At 40.5% G+C, this 17,500-nt stretch overlaps 1 protein-coding gene across 3 annotated transcripts in view; it reads right to left on the reverse strand.

Annotated features, from left to right (window-relative positions):
• Window positions 1-3,794: 3,794 nt before the first annotated feature.
• The window catches only part of efl1 (elongation factor like GTPase 1), a 91,553-nt gene continuing 77,847 nt past the window's right edge, over window positions 3,795-17,500 (reverse strand). For all 3 annotated transcript variants that reach the window (XM_069190468.1, XM_015343046.2, XM_069190467.1), the window contains 3 exons: window positions 14,404-15,368; window positions 12,775-12,959; window positions 3,795-5,179 (listed from right to left, as the gene is read on the reverse strand). In XM_069190468.1, coding sequence (XP_069046569.1) covers window positions 4,991-5,179; window positions 12,775-12,959; window positions 14,404-15,368 — 1,339 coding nt within the window. In that variant the 3' untranslated portion in view covers window positions 3,795-4,990. The remainder of the gene's footprint in view (window positions 5,180-12,774; window positions 12,960-14,403; window positions 15,369-17,500) is intronic.

Raw genomic sequence — 17,500 nt, forward strand, 5'->3', positions numbered from 1 at the left:
ACCTGGATATACTCAGTGCTAGGAAAGATTCCTCTGTTCCTCTGCACATGATGGCTGTTTAGAGTCACAGCACTTAGAAATGTCTCCCTGTGCAGACTGCTCTTGTAAGACTGTTTACAATTCCTTTGCCCTGTTGTTCAGTGACATATGGTGGTCCTGTGTTATGTTATTCAACTACTTAAGAAAACACTTTCTACAGAATTGGTGGTTTGTTCTTCATGGGGTTTGATTGCAGGGAGAGCCAACACTAAGCACACATGCCATCATTACCACAGCTAGGCGTACATACTAACCAGCCTGATTCTGGCTTTATAGAAACACAAGCTGGTCCACTGCTGAGGAAGTTGTGTTTGGAAGAACAACAAGAACCCCAATGGGACCATGACAGTGCCATCCCCCTCCCTCCATCTTTCAATAACATTTACCGTAATTCACAGTCATTAAAACACAAACCTTCGGATAATTTTGTTACCCAATGTTCCTTTAATGGAAGGCTTCACTATTTATGGCCTCCAGAGATTAGCCATCCTGTGGCCTTGTCTGCTGATTCCACAATTAGTTTCTGACTTGTGAGACCTCCAGGGCCAGCCTAGGAAAGAGCAGTTAAGAAAAGTGGTAGATGTCGGCTGTGCAGATGATTTTGCACATTTTGCAGAAGCAGAATGACTAAGGAACAAAATGTAAAAATTTCAATACTGTATTTTGGATAACTACTCAGAGAGAATGGAGGCTCCTGACTGTCCAGCAACCTCCACAATATCTGGGGAAATACCCTCATGAGTGAGGGTGCACTTTAAGACTTTGCATTCTGTTTTGTTGTTTGAAATGGACTTCAGAAGAGGAACTGTACAAAAAGCTCTGTAAAGGACATTAGCAGCCAATTGTCTCAGCATGATTCCAGTGATTCTTAATTAATCACTGGTGGAAGAAAGCAGACAAAGGAATCCTAGAATAAACCATATGTAAAATAACGGAAACACAAGCCTGCTGGGTTGAGGCAAAGGTCAAAGGTGAGGCCCCCTGGGGGACTGGAAGTAACAGACAAAAAATCCTTTGTAAAAAACGCAAGCATCTGCTGTAACAGTGATCCTCCTGCCAAATAAGCCTGACCACAGTCGCTCATGGTCTCTCCTTCTTCACTAGGCCGGTCGTGAATGTTGTGATTTTAGTAATGAGAGAACAGACCGCTGTGAGGTAATGCCAGAGAGAATTTCCTTGGAGGAAGAAACTTTACAACAATAGCAATTAATTTTATTGCTCAGATTTTCCTCTTTGAAGGAGGGAAAAAGGGATGAGAGGAGCTAAAACACAAAAGGGAGTGGAGAGCACTGTCAGTTCAGGCAATAATTCAGCTAGGAGGAAATATTGTTTGTTTTAAGCAGCCAAACATAGCCATTGTAAGGATGGTTGGCTGTTATCTTCACAGTGGGACAACTCTTTTCATTTTCTTGGGTTTAGCTAACATTTGACCTGCACCTGTGATGCAGATAAATAAAGGTTCTCTTACCTCCCTTGCACCTCAGTTTTCTCTATTCTTTCATTTTTTTCCTTTTGTTTTTGGATGGTGGAAGTAGTAAAAGCAAAGCAGAGATTCATTTTCAGAGGTTTTTCCATTTATTATGTTTTTATTTGAGGCTGCTTTGATGTATCTGGGCACTGTTGGACTTGGCAGTGAAGTGGGTTTGAGAAGTTGGATGAGTGTCATCTCACAGTACCTAAAAAATTCCCACTGACCAGGGGCCACTTTCGACAGGAAATACATCTGCCAGAGCCAGCCTTTGTCCACCACAGTGTGCTGCATGTGATTAACTCAGTGCCTGGGCTGTGGTAACAATGAGACACAGCTAGGAGAACACCAATAGTCCAGTCTGAATTGCAACTGAAAATGCATTTAAACTACACTGTCCTTTTCCCTAAGGAGCAGAACCATAGCATCACGGTTTCCAAAAAAAAACACAATGATGCATGTGGGTACATCCGAAGTTGAGCTTAGACATCTTACAGTTTTAATTGGATTAAGAAACAAAAAAATAAGTAATTAAAAAGTCACAGGAACTCACTTCTCATCAACAGCAAGGATACCGGCTACTTAAAACTTCTGAAGGCACGAAACAGATTATGGTCTTTGGGAAAGAAATCTGTTTGGTTGTCAGCTCAATTTCCTGGACACAGCAATGTTCCCTCTGGGTCAGATTCAAGGGCTGGGAGGGGGCCAAGGCATTCCGATTGAGGGCCAGTCTTCAAAATCTAAGCTGATCTTCTGTGGCATTAACATCATTCGGAATGTGAATGCCCCATTATGTAGTGTATACTGACAAAGACAAAGTGTAGTCTGTGACTTAAACATAATAAACAGTATGTAACATGGTACTGATATTGATATGTTGCTCATATTAAGGCACTGTTGTGAGAAAACCTAAACTTGTTCACAAGTAGTTATCAATTCTGGCAGATTTAGGTGTAAGAACTGTAACAGCAAGTTGTTACCATTAATATAAATCATGCATATTGATTGTATGTTGACTAATATGTACCTGGTAATATGTGGTGTTGAGAAATATACTTAGAAATGTGTTTTTAGTACTAGCTGAATAACAACATTAGTGAAACAGCAAGGTTTTAAGGGCTTCATGATGCCTTTCTAGACCTAACCAGGGACCCAACCACACCTGACTAATGTTTCAGAAGGTGTGCAATTCAACCATTTCCCATGAGCCTCCTCTCCAGACACCACTCAGCAGATTCATAAATAATGTATGCACAGACTCCCTGTAGCAAGTCTAATGTTTCGTCTGCTTCAATCACAGCCCCTCAGTCTTTTAAGGTGGAACAATCTTTTGTCTTACAAATGACAGAATGAAGGGCTTCTGAACAGCAGGGGGAATATGCTGTTCTTAAGTGGATTATGCTATTCAGTGCCTTACGACAGAAAAGGCTGAAATGAACCCACATTATTTTCCCATATGCACCATGCAGTTGTTACAAAAAATGCATTTTGCTTTGGCTAATGAAGCAACCTACAAAATACAGTGTATTTTCTTAGACCAATACAAGAAGAACAAACAAAACATCCCTAACAGCAGTTTTAAACTAGATGAAAACAAATATAACAAATAACAAAATGTTGGGGTAAGCTTGTCAAGGTTTCCTGACTTTCAGTGGCAAATAAGAGTATCCACCTTAAAAGGAGCTCCACTCAATGACACAGCTGCCTGGGGCTCAGTAAAGCAGCGAGTCAATCACCACTCAGCCACAGGATACCCACTCTGGCAGGGAGGAGCTTGGGTTAGAAAAACCACTCGCCTGTCGCTGTGTAAACTTGAACCGAGGTTACCCCTTTTCTTCCATGCGTCCCTTGAGTTGAGAGTTGCTGTTCACTGCTGGACACCTGGCCTGACAATCAATGCGGACATTACAAATAATCAATCAGGCTCTTTCGGCCCCTGTGTGTCTGACCTCTGTGCTGGTTTCACATTACACTTAATACTCGCAGGCAGTGCTATTCTCCGTCTAGGCACTGAAACTGACTCTTCTTATTTGTTTTCCTTAACAGGATAATTATCTCCCATCTCTTTAATGTCCCTGCTTTGGCCAGAAGAGTCAAGACATTAGCCACAGGGCAGGTTAAGCTATCTCATCAATAGTTCTCTGTGGTTCAATGGACAAAATAAACAAATTTATTTGCAACTGTGTGAGAACTGAAAGCTTTTCTTTTCTTTTTCTTCCTCAGAAACCTGTACAGTCACCCAAACCATTAAGGAAAGGTAATATTTTACTCACAAAAACAAAACAAATTTGGATTATATCTGTCATTTTATGACTCAACGATCTGTCGTTCAATGTTACCAAGCAGTTCACAATGAAATGGGAGCACAGCCATCAGATAGACTTGGTCTTTTTGTGTGTGTGTGATTGAAACATATTGGTTCTGCAAAAGTCAACCCATTAACTCAACAGGACACTGGGGTCAATTACCAAGAAGCACTTCTCACACACTGAGCTCCAGGACTAAGATGAGGGAAAGTGATCAATGAGGTAGAATGCGCACAGTGTTGCATGTCTAACCAGTTAGGGTGAGAAATATTGTTCTGTAGTGATACTGTTCAGTGCAACAACAGATTAAACACATTCAAGAGTCAGTGCTGGTGGGACAAACTTCTGTTTCTGAATGTTGCAAATTTATTTCATGTTTGCCTGCTTCAAACAGTAGGTGATGCATCTGATCACAGGGGTACGAAATACCATACACTCAAACTGCATCCATCTTGTGCAGGCCATGAATATCCGCCCTTCTTCATAAATGAAGGGGTTATTCCATTGTGGGCCCTCATTTCCGTAACATGCAAAATGGAGATAAAGGGTTCCTTTTCTTGGTTATAATTGAAACAAGTGATTTCTGTTTTGTTTTTTGTCTCCTGTTCCTGTTTGTCAAATTACATCCAGTCTTTAAAATCGACCATAAATATTTGCAGCTGGAAGAAACTAAGAACACAATTCAAGTAACTGCAGTCCGCTGACAGAGGAATTGTGTCTACTCTGGTGTAACATCCGTGGTTTATTAATGACCATCATGGACTTGACTCTTTCTAGCCAGTGGTCAGAGTTCTAAGATCCATACAGCCTTTCAGCAGCAATACAAAAACATTAAATTTCATCCTGAAATATCTAGTTGGGTGCACCTTGTTCACATGAATGGCAAAAAAGGCAATCAAAATAATGAACCAGCCTAAAATAAAGAAGCAATTAGGCAAACATTCAAACACCAGTATTTTTTAAATTATTATTTTCACAACAATGTTAATGGATGTGAGTCATAAATAGGTTTAGTGATGGAAATACTTGTTCTGAGTGTCATGCCTATAATGCACCTGGGGTGACATCCTCCACACCAGATTCAGTCTTGTTCTATTCTTGTGAATAAGGGGTGTTGTCTCATTTAATACCTATTTGTCCACTGTTCCATGCTGCCTAGGGCCCATGCTGAGTGGGGCTACTTGTTTTTGCTTAGAGTTCTTTGCTTTTCTGCATGTTCCACAATCTTCTCTTCCACATACAGCCCTTTGCGCTTGCGAACAGCATTCATGTATTTGCGTGCCTGGTTCTCAGAGTCTGCCTTCTCCCCAAAGTGCAGGTACTCCTCTTCTGTGGTAGGCACCCAGAACGGGTCACTTGAGATCACCTGCAAAGCAGACAATACATCAGGCAGAGACAGAAAGAGACGTGCAAATCACAGGAGAGAAATGGGACTGTGAATCTTCTGGGATCAGACCTACTGCTGGCATCACAGGGGTATGATCATAATAATAAATGTGGATAATCAAAACTGTAGGCTGTCACCACACTAAACAAACTACAGCATTAAAAAATACCTGTAAACCAACTGCACAGGGGTTTCCAGTAGTCTGACTAAGCAGGTTCATACAGACAGACCTGCTCATATTGCACACCTGAGAAATGGGTTTTAAGAATCTGATTTTTGAACTGAAAGTGCAAACCATGTTTTGAATTGCCAAAAAATCCCAACATATTTTTAGGGAGGTCTCTGTGTTAAATTGGAAGAAGCATCCATTTTAAACAGAGCTGAGGCTTAACCACAGTAAGGAAAATAATGCTTGATTCCTTAGTACTTCTGTCACGTTGTTGTTTGTCACAACAATGGAAAAGTTCCGCTTCAATCCATCTTTCCAGGACTTGTTTGCACCCCGGCACTCGACAAGGCTCATTATGTAGAGCTCTGTGCAAAGGAGGAAACGTCTGGAAAGAAAACATCCGCTGACTGTCTTCAGAGGATGAGGCAATGCCTGCTGCAGCTTAGGAACTGTTACTACAATGACCTAACAATTAGACAGCAATCAGAGAGCACAATTACTGTACCAGTCCAGGCAAGCCCTAGCACCTGGTCAGGGGTCTGAGCTAGCAAGCTGCCTAATTTAGACAGGACAGATGGCAGGGATAATAACGGCAAGATTTAGGACTATACAAAACCTTTATCTGCACGCAGAACTTGAGGCACTGCTGCAGGGGCACATGTCGCAATACATCTGCCGTTCTTTAGAGATATGCTAGATCCTAACCTCCACGGGAATGAAAACAGGAGTTTTCATCCAGTGTATATCGCATGCCTGCCTTTGATTGAATCTTTGTGTGTGTAGTGCTTTGTTTTGAAAGCTTGGGTTTCTCTCTTTTGTCAGACTTTTCTATCTTCTGTTTTCCCGCTGAAGCGTGCCTCTGTTCTCAGGTTAAAGAACACGATGGCAAGGATTGCGAACTCTTGTTTTATGAATGGAAAGCACTGTCTTATTGCAGAAAAGTCTGTTATGGCTTAGTGCTTGTATTTCTCGAGTCCAAATTCATACAAAATATTTCGTGTATATAAAACAAACAGTTCAATAGCATTTTGTTTTTTTAAGTTATACAGTATGTAATGTAATTTTAGCACTGACACTAAACCTAAACCAGCGTGGTCCATTGTGGTCAATTTAGGTCAGCTTCTACGGCAACTACAATCTTTGCATTTGAGGCACCCACAACTAGACATTAACACAATAAAACAAAATAAAGAGCAAGCTCATATAGTAAATTATTTTATTTTTATGATGAACAGCAAATAAAATGATCCTTCAGAAATAATGTTCAACATGGAATCTTTTGTTCTTTGACTAATCTCAATATCTTGTGCACCTGCGTTAAAAGGGAGTCATTACGGGGATTTTTTACAGCCCTAATGATGAGCAAGACAGCTGTGTGACATGATTATTAACGGCTGCAGGTCTGCGGAGGGATTCCTGCTGGCTGACAGGACAGAGGAGGCAGCAGGCCTGGGCTGGCAGAGCTTTTGGGCACAGCCCCCCACGCTGCTGCTGCTTATTGTGTGCGGCTGACACAACCAGACTACACTGACCCGGGCAGCTGACTGCTTCAGCCACCTTCAGGCCTCCTCCTGGATCGTGCATCCTGCCACCTCCAGGCCAGTCTGCCTAATGTGCTTCTGGCCACAGGGATTCCCTGGAAGTTTGGGCGCTTTACTGGAGGCCTGGAGCCTGAGTTATTTGTTGCAAACTCCTGACATGGTTTTAAGTGACAAAACTCATTCACTAACTTAAAGGCTCTTAAAGCAGATTCTGTAAGTGATAAACACCATTTCTCTCCTAAAGGTACAGTTTCTGAGATAGAACACAGAGGCCATTTTAACTTCAGCACTTTTAAAAGAGAAGAATGGAACACTAATGTAATCTGTTTTGACAAAAACACCTTTCTGAGGTGCTAGTTTGGTTCTGTGTTTTAGTTTTCTAATATATTGAAGAATAGTGCTGGCTTCTTTTCAATGAAGAACACTAAAGCAGAGCATTTATTAAAACATTAACCTATTGCACATTTTCTTCCACTATTAGAAGATTAATTCACAAACATCTATTTTATAAGAAAACCCCGTGAATTAACAGCTGACACAACTATACACACCTTGAACAAAAATAATATAATTGAAATCAATTTAATAAAGTTAGCAATACCTTAGGAAACACCATTCTACATTTACTGAAACTGAGCTGATTTTCAAAAAATGAATGGAAACTCTTGCTGAAAAGGACCGTACCAAAATGAAATCAAACGTCAATAGTAGGGTGCATATTATTTGAGAGTCCTTCCTCATATAGTCATTCTCAGCCATCAAAATCCCGAATAAAAGGTTTGGCATGACTTGTTTTATTTCACTTCACTAACACCTGAACGAAAACCACAAAAGTAAAAAAATGGGATTAAGATCAGTAGAAAGAACATGAAAGCAAGAAAAAAAATCTAAGATTTATAACACTCAGATTCATAATAACCTTTTTATATAAACTTTTTGGTGTCAGTCATTTTGAAGACTATGTACCTGATTACTCTAACAGCTGCTCCATCTGGGATAACACTCAAAGTCAAGGATCCAATGTGAGTGAAAGACTTTTTACAGATTTTTAATGTCCCATAGTAAGTAGGAAAATAGTTCCTGTGAAATCATTTTGCTTTAACTGTCAGTGCAAGAAGAGTTGAACAGAAACACCAGTCTGCTGGAGGAGAGCTCCTATTTTTTTTTTAGAAAATGTTTTGCCTAGTGAACATGACCTATTTAGGGACTAGTGCAGTTACACTCCAATATGATACATCAATAGTGTCACAGAAGATGTCCCCTTTTTAATTTGGCAGATGGTTGCAGGAGGGGACTTTGGGAATGAAACCACATGTCCTGTGAAAATTAGGTCTGGTGATCCTGGTCCAGTAGGTATGATGATATCATTAAAAACAACACACAAAAAAATGACTACAATCAGCTGAAGGAGTGCTCATATGATTCTCATGTTATTTACAGATATGGTAGCAATTGTGAACGTAATGGCAATAAATGGAATTCTATTCCAGGCCAGGTCACACATATATTATAAAGAGTCCTGCCCAGAGACTAACTTCAGACATACAGCCCCTTTATTAGAAAATCATGAATTTCTACGCAGCTGCAAAACAAGAAACAAGGAAAAAAAATCAGAAAGCTGACTTGCAGTTTTTTTACTGTAGAGAGGGGGTTAAGACACAGAGGTTTTATCTTTCAGTGTCTTGAGTCAAAAGTCAAAAGAATTTCAAATAAGGCTTCTTTTTTCCCTGGAATACAAAGGCCACATTTAAAGGATTCCAAAAACTTCAAGTTAGAAAATATCATGCGTAAGGTTCGAATTAAATATTGAATTTAATTACTTCTTCTTAGCAAGGCAAACATGTTCTTAAAGTGCCAAGTCGAACAATTAAAGTCATGTGTGGCAGAGAACACAGTGTGACCCACAGAGCACACTGAATGAGGCAGCACCATACACAGAATTTACACTCAACCAGAGGGAGTGAGTGACAAAAGACATTTAAACATGATTACTGTTTTCTCCAGACACTTACACTTGTGGAGACCATTAAAGAAAGATGTGATTGGGCTTTTTTGCAATTTTTACCATGCTAACCCATTTAAAATATTTATGAATCTATCTCTGTGAGCAAAGCCAGGGATTCCAGATTTTTCAAATAAGGCTTCTACAACTATTGTAGAAGTGCAAATCTGCAATAACCTATACCTCCAGGTCAAGATACATTTTTTACGCAATCCTTTTCTTGTCTTGCTAGATTAAGTAAAGACTTTGGGGGAAAAAAAAAACTGTTCATTCACTGAGCCTAGGCAGCAATAAATCAAAATGAATTCCTGAACAGACTACAATAGGACTGTACTTTTAATGTACAAAAGCCTTGAGAGGGTTTCCCTTTAGTCTTTGTTGGAGGTGTAAAAACTATTTTATGGCAAAATATTATTACAATAGGATGCATGGTGGCACAGTGGTTAGCATTGCCGCCTCACAGTGCTGGGTATCTGTGTTAAATTGCTATCTGTGTGGAGTTTGCATGCTCTCCCTGTATTAACATGGGTTTCCTCCAGGTGCTCCAGTCCAAAAACTGGTAGGTCAATAGCCTTTTGGAAAAACAGGCCCTGGTGTGAGTGTGTGCGCATGTCTGTGTTTGTAGCTGTGTTCCCTGTGATGGACTGGTGTCCCATCCAGGGGAAGAAGCAGTTACATAACGGATGGATGGATTTTCACAATAATAATACATATAATGACATTGCTTATCTGGTTTGGATGATATTAATTGTCTTTTCCTTTATACAAGGTATGCTAGAGCTACAAATCTGAACATACAGTAACAGTGTTCATCTGTGCAGAATCTAAAACACACCAGTTTTCAAGTGGGGGTTTCTGGCAGGGAAAGTCTCAGCACTTCAGAGTGCAGCTGCCACCCCTCTATTAACTCCTCAATATAATTTTTTACTTTTTTTTAGCACCACATAAACAGCATCAAAAACTGGATTGTTAGGAAAAAGACCAAAGCGATTTCAACGAGAATGAGTCAGCATTATTCAAGCTTGTGGTTTTTCTCTTTTGTGAGTGCTTTATAATCCCCTCAGTCACACTGTTTTCCACCCCCCACTCAGGATACTGAATGAGATGTTCGTGACAGATGAGAGTCCAGCGGTCCTCTGAAGGAATCTATTGTTCCCAGAGCAGGTGCAGGCCAGGCTCTGCAGGAGGGCTGTCCGACTGCACTCTCCTTATGTCTGCGAGGCCTATACACCTTCCACACTGCTCCGGATTTCTACTTTTCCAGCACAGCATTTAGAGGGGTGACAGGTAACCACAGCAGTTCTGGATAGGCTGAACTACAGCAGGGGAGGGATTACACTCAAGAAGTCTGAATGGCCCCCTTCCATTCTTTACCTTTCTTAAGTCCAGAGTAATGGAGTAATGGAGAGCTGAAGAGAGGGACTATGGACAGGACTGTCGTATCGTATCCAATAGTGAAATGAAAAGGGCAAATATATTCCTATATTTATGGAACAAGTAATAGGTTTATTCCATGCTGAGAAGAAAAGAAAGAAAACACAACCTTATGGGCGTGGAGGCTTCTCCAGGTGTGAGCTACTTCAGGTGGAAGGCTCCACACCCAAAATGTTGTGTTTTCATTCTTCTCTTTTCAGCACAGAAAAAAACTATTACTTGTTCCTTTGCAGCCTACGTATGCTGATGCAGCTACCCACCTGAACTACTTCTTCTGATATTTATTACCATTATTCTGGTTTGGAGAAAGGCACAGAACGTTTATGTTGTCCATTTCTACTGAGTAATTTTAGCAGATAGGCAGGAATGCTAGTAACCTTTAAGAGGTATGCTTGCTCTCTACCAGCAGAGCCAGTCCTCTCAGGGAATGAACAAGACTGATTCTCAGAGAATCTGCTTGCAGCAAACAGAAAGAAATGCACAGCATTCACTGCTTTTTAAAATGCCTTGTAAAATTATTGTCATTAAAGGGAGAAAATCTAGTGTTAATCTTGGGGTATTTAAAGTTACAAAATACGTGTTCTTTACCTGTAAAATCTTATTCTTTACATATAGGCTTAACATGTTGCTAATAGCTGATCCCTTGAGTTTATCAGCAGTGAACAGCACAGTAATGCGGTGTTCCAAGTTTTGACTTCAAAAACAGCAGCAGATTAAATTTCTCTTTATGACTTATGTATACAGATTTTAGGAGAGAGGAGTTAATCATTCAGTCAGGGGGCTGACGGATTTCCATATGAGTTAGATTATAATGTGAATTCTTGGGTGCTTCTACCAGGCAATGTATTTTTTATTCAATAAATATTTTGATTACATTTTTCTACTGTATACACAAGCCACCAACAGTGATTTTAAAAAAGTCATCTTTTTTTTTTACTGTGTTTTGATTGATATTTACATATTACTAATCTATTCATGTGGGAGTGGGACTTCAGTTTTAAGTTGAGGCATCTCATTTTAACAGCATCTGCAAGCGTTGAAAAATAATTACAGTTGTGACCTACCATTTGCAGATACCAGAGGTTTGAGATAAATTACGCTGGACACTTGTGTCAAAGCTAATTTTTCATTCCATTGTAGACTAAGGCTATAAACTAAACAGCATATCTAGACCATTTTGTATTTCAAGAAAGGTGTGTTCACACACATAAAACACAACGAACACTACTAAAAGGAGCATGCAATTTAAGGGTCTGTACATATCCATCAAGGTTGATTTTGTCTTCCTTTCTGTAGCCAGTGCAGACAGAGTGACCTGTTACCCAGAGTGACACTGGGAACATATGGCAGGGACTGTGTCCAGCTTGGATGGCAGAGACAGACGCAGGTATAATTCCTTGGCACATGTGCTCTCTTGGAGCTCTGATCCTCTCTAACCCTGGTGGAGACTATCTAATTACAAGCCTGAATCCCCACACTGACCTTGAATCATGTTTAATTCAGAAACGTCTTGGCTGGGGGCAATCTGCCTTTGGTCGATGTGGGCCAGTGTGCGTATTCGGCTGTTAACAGCGTGTGCTTCCTCTGGCTTCTGCTAATTAGGGGCCTTAGGCACACACCCAAGAAAACAGCAAAGTGCAACACGTACCGTGAAAACATATACTTTGGACATGTGTGCGCTCAGCATAAATTCATGCCGTGTATGTACACGCAACTGATCCAAATGAAAGTAGATGCAGAAAAATATACCAATAAAGAAAGATCAATAGAATGGAACAGAATTTCTTCTTTGAGTGAAAAACAAAATCAATAAAGAACTTGTCTTGACAGAAGTTATGATGTTCATCATCATTTTAAATTCTTGGCGTAAACATAGGATTAGATTGTAAATTGTTTAGCACTATGTTTTAATCAAGCAGGGAGAGTCCTGTTGAAATTCTCTCATTAGTGTTTAGTGACACAGACCCAGGGGTAGGCTCCAACCTGCTGATTCCCCTGCAGAAAACCATCATGCAACCCTCACACCCACACCGCTCTTGCTGTGTGCATGGCACAGAAAAAGAAATGCTCTGTAATGATGGAAGATTATCAAAAACTATCCTTTTTTAGGATTTTCGAGTATTATCTTAATTCTAAAAATGTATTTTTTGGCAGGTTCTTTCTTTCAAGAAGCAATTTTTTTAGCTTGTTTTCAGTGATTTTAAATCACAAGCAGCCAGCTTGTTTTTAATGTCTGTTCTAGCACTGAGTTATCAATATTTCTAGTTGCACTGAACTGGTTTACATCCACAACCGGGCAAAAAATGCACATGAAATTCCCTTTTTTACCAAAATGACAATGAAGCGCAAGCACTGCAGTACACATACCAGTTTCCGGAACAAGCCAGAAAGACAGCTAGGGTTTTCCCCGGTCAGCCAGCACACTCACCTCCCAGTGGCTAAACACCAGCTGGGGACTGGCCAAGCCGCTCGTCCGTTTCCGGATCTCATCGGCAAAGCCGAAGCTCTCCGCGACCGGGAGGATGGCCTTGATGATGAACATGTCTGTGCCTTCCTTCATCTCCTCCAGCAGCACGCGGCCTTCTCTCTTGGACAGGACGCCGTAGACGCGACCTAGGAAGCACAGGAGCTCATCAGGAAAACTGCCGTCCTTGTGTGAGAAAGAGGCCAGTGCTGACATGACATTGTGAGAACCAGCGCACGCGTACGTGATAATCTGTACAAATGTTAAAAAGAAAAAAAAAGCTGAACACTTGGGTCCTTATGAACAACAGGCTGCCAGCAATGCAATAACCTGGAATAATGACTTCTGACAAGCTGTGATAACTGTCACCACTGCTTTCACCCTTACCTAGAAACAGCCTCTGTGAGCCTGAAGACAGCTGTTTCTGCTAAGTTTTAGCAAGTTGTTATTGTGTTAACTGCTTACAACACTTTACAGTCAATGAGTGACTCTTTTACATACTTCAGAGATGCAGGAGACCCCACTGAAGAGCTTTCAAAACTCAAGCTTTGTTCTGCTTTACTGTGACTGTATTTTTTACAACACTGTGTACAGATGTTTTTAACAGATACTTTTTAAGGTACTGTCTGTATTTAATTACCGACTGTCAAAGGGAAAACAACTACATTGTAAACTATGCTGAGTATTAGATTTTTAAAAAACATGTATAATCATTAGCCGTAATAAGAACAAGGTCTCGTCAGTTTTAATGGAAGAAATATTTGCATTCTACTTGTAAAGTATCAATGGGACCTTTGTGAGCATAAACCTTTTAAAAAAGGTTTCTATAAATAGACATTGTGGTTATTCAAAATGGCAGTATTTCCATCCAGCGCACACAATATATAACAACATTTCTAAAAATAAATCACTGAACCCTCACCATGCTACAATCTACTGATTACTGACGGAGCTCCTGGAAACAGACAATGGTCAAACTCTGTGCATCCATATTTGAATAAAAAAACAGCCTGGAAATGGGCTTCAGCATCATTCTTGTTGCAAATGCTTGTCTTAATTTCTAGGATATTTAAAGCAGCAATAACAGTCTGTGAGCCTTCCAGGTGAAGTCCACTCGAGTGCAGATATTTTTGTTGGTGGCAAATGAAAAATAATAATCACAATATCTTGCTTGTGATTAATGCCGATTGAAACATTAATGCAATCTTTCTGCTGCATGGCCGTCTACTAAAACCTCAGTCCGATTCTCTGCAGATTCTGTTTTATGAGAGGTTATTTCTGCTCTCATGGAGTAGGATTCAGTTACCCCTGCAAATTGATTCATATAAGTCACAGTAAGCATGTTCAGGAGACAATTGCCCATTGTTTCAGAGCTCTGCAGTATGACATCACTGCATTTGAACACTGGTGTTTCACAGCAGCTTCCCATTAGGAACAGCGAAAACTATTTCCTGTGTATGCACTAAATCATTTTTCAGCCTTGTAACCGGAGAGAAAAAAAGCATTTACTGGCAAAAGCATTAAAAACAGAATTTACAGCTGCCCTGGGAATTATTCCGGGGTTTTTTTTGTCAATATTTTTTTCCATCTTACCTAGTACGTCTGCGGTGGCCATGATTTCACAGGTGTACATCGCGGCCATGAGGCGCTGGGGTTTTGCCTGGAAGGCATATCGACAGGCTTCCTTCATGGCTGCTATGAGCTGCCCCGAGAACGGCCCGTAGCAGTCAGGGACGGCCGCTTCACTTCTGCGTTTGCTGGGCGGCGCAGCGAGCTGGGCTTGCAGCCCCAGAGCTTCCTCGCCGGCGGTGTGAGGAGCGGGGCCGGGGCTGTCGGCCTTGGGGGCTGCTTGTGCAGGTGGGGGCGCCGCGGCAGGGACCTGCGGGGCTTTCATGTCCCACAACTCCACAGAAAAGCAAACTCCCATCAGAGGCTCCTCACACATGGGCCCTGAAAGTGTGGCCAGCTGGAACCCACTGACTATGCTGTTGTCCAAATCACAGTACTGCCCAGCCTCCACCCTCTCTGTGTCTAGACACTGCCACACTGAGGGACGCTGGTAGCCTTCCAGGTTATTGAGTAAAATATTAGGGCCACATCGCCGAGGCCCAAATGTCCAAATGTGGTTGACAGCATTCCTCCATTTCCGTCCTTGTAACAGAGACTCCAGCTTCTCCTTGAAGTCATGAATAGACTCCAGCATTTTCGGATTGATCTCAAGGGCTTTCTTGCCCTCCTTCACGGATAAGTTGAAGTGCTCCATCGTGCGGATGAGGTCGCTGCTCTGCTCCAGTAGATGGGTGACTTCTTCTGGCAGTGGCATGGCCCTGACCCCGATGGTAGCCAGCTTGTTGGAAGTAGTGAGTGTGACCAGCCCGTTAGAATCGACCTGGATGCCTTCGGGATACTTTAACTGCTCCTCTCTCACCTGGTGTATCACAGCTACCTTCTGCTGCTTCCCAATGTCTTCATTCACCATGTCTACCTTCGGAGGGCGGATGACAGTCTCTTTAAATGGGATGATGGGTTCAGATACACCGATTTCTATCTTGGCAAACCTGAATGAAAAAAAAAAAAGTAGATTTGTGAATCAAGTTTTGTTTTCATGAGAACAGCTACAAAAGAGAGGGCACTGTGCCAATCTAGCTCATTTTTTCAGTAGCTAATAAATCCAAGCACTTCATCCAGCAGTTTCTTGAAAGCCGATATAAAAAATCAGCCTAAAAATGGGGGGGGGCAGCTTGGTTCATACTCCCACAAACCTTTGTGTAAAGAAGTATTTCCTTTTTTAATGAGCCTGCCCATAATTTCCACAAAATGTCCTCTGGTCTGTGTTAATTCTGAAAAAAATTCAACCACTGGGTTGACTTTTATCAAAGCCTTGAGCATATGAATACATTAAACATATCCTCTCGTAGTCTTCTCTGTTCAAGAATAAAAAGATTCAGTTCTTTTTCCCTGTGAAGGACATTCCATTAGGGAATGTATCTGGTTGCTCTTCTCTGAAATGATTCCAGAACAGCAATATATGTGATGAAAATTGCACACATAATATTCTAAAGTATGTCTTACCAGCACATTATACAGTTTTAACATAACAACATCCCTTGATTTCAATTACAATCCAAAATTTTTGTTTGCCTTTTTAATTGCTTCCTTGTGGTGGCTAGAAGATGAAAATGATATGTCTAGATTAAAATATGTTTTCTAAAGCTTCTAAACTAAAGTTTTCCATTTTACAGTTACAGATTGCGGTTTTTACTACCTGCATGCAACACCCAGAACTTGACAACATGTCATCTGCTAGGTGTTTGTGAGTCCTAAATCTGGTCTTCTTTTGTACTGTGTACAGTCTTTGCAAAGCTAGTTTGACATTTGTAAACTTGAGTAGTTTCTTAAATGCACCAGACCGTAATCATTGATATAAATTAGGAAGGGCGGTGGTACCAGTGCAGATCCCAGAGCTACTGCTTTCTAAATCAGCCCCATGTGAGCATCTAAAAAATAATCTGTCATGAAGGAAAGTGATCAAAATCCTGTTGAAAACTTAAAATACCACAATTTATGTTTTATTTGGATTCATTACAGCAGCCTGACATATTTGTTAATCGATATCTACCTTTTTCTAAATCTCATCAACAAGGATATTTTACTTTCCTCTATTTCAACAGAGCAAAAATTAATGCTTGCAGTTTTTAGAACTGCAACACATGCCATACCAAAGAAGCTGCTTTACATTATTCACAATGAATGGGAAAAACACATTTCTGCTTGCTTTACATAATAGCTTTGAGCAAATAAAAAAATATCTAAGCCCTCTCTTTAGCCTGGACTTAAATCATTCACTGAGCCCCACAGCTCTTTACAGAAATTCAAATTAAAAATGCATATTGTACATATTGTACTCTAGGAAGGCATTTCTTCAAACCTAAAAGGGCAGAATGACCACACATTTATTAAAAGCACAGAACAAAGTTGTAATGCAACAATACATGCTTGTTTGTGTATATGCACTACTTATAATGAGAAGCATTAAAAATGCAAATAATGTGTATTGAAATCAATAGCATTTGTTGTGCTTTTAATGTCTCTCAGTATATTATGGGAAGGTTAATATTAATCAGATTTTACCATTTCAAAATGCTGAAAAGCAGTACCTTCTAAATAGACTGCTTATCCTACTAAAATATGAAAAAGTACATATGTCAGCAGCCACAGACAGCCCCTTACTGGGGGTCATCAGTGAGACAGCTAACTGACTAGTGAATCACATGTAGAAATGTGCTTCAAGAGAAACACTCTTCAAAGCTTTAAAAATAAGCTGTTGGATTAATTATATCAGTGAAGTTTGCTTTGTGTATATAAACTAAAAGTCACAAAATGGAATTCATAGTCCTTCAAGATGCCTCCCAGCACTGTGAAATAGTAAGAGCTGATTAATATTCACATCCTCCCATATATATAAACACACACAACACATACAGTACGCAGGACAAATTGACTCTTGTACAGGTTTATGAGAGGACAACAGTATCTGTAATCTGCCTTGGTCACATTTACTGCTACAATTCATGCCTCCTGACTAGCAAGCACAGAAGACCAGAGCAGATGGTAGAGGGCAGAATGGTGGCCAGTTTACAACAAGTCTAAAGAAGGCTTTCTGTAATCCATTTAGACTCAGACAGTCTTA

The sequence above is a fragment of the Lepisosteus oculatus genome, chromosome 5 (genome assembly GCF_040954835.1).
Source record: "Lepisosteus oculatus isolate fLepOcu1 chromosome 5, fLepOcu1.hap2, whole genome shotgun sequence".
In the NCBI taxonomy this organism is placed as follows: domain Eukaryota; kingdom Metazoa; phylum Chordata; class Actinopteri; order Semionotiformes; family Lepisosteidae; genus Lepisosteus; species Lepisosteus oculatus.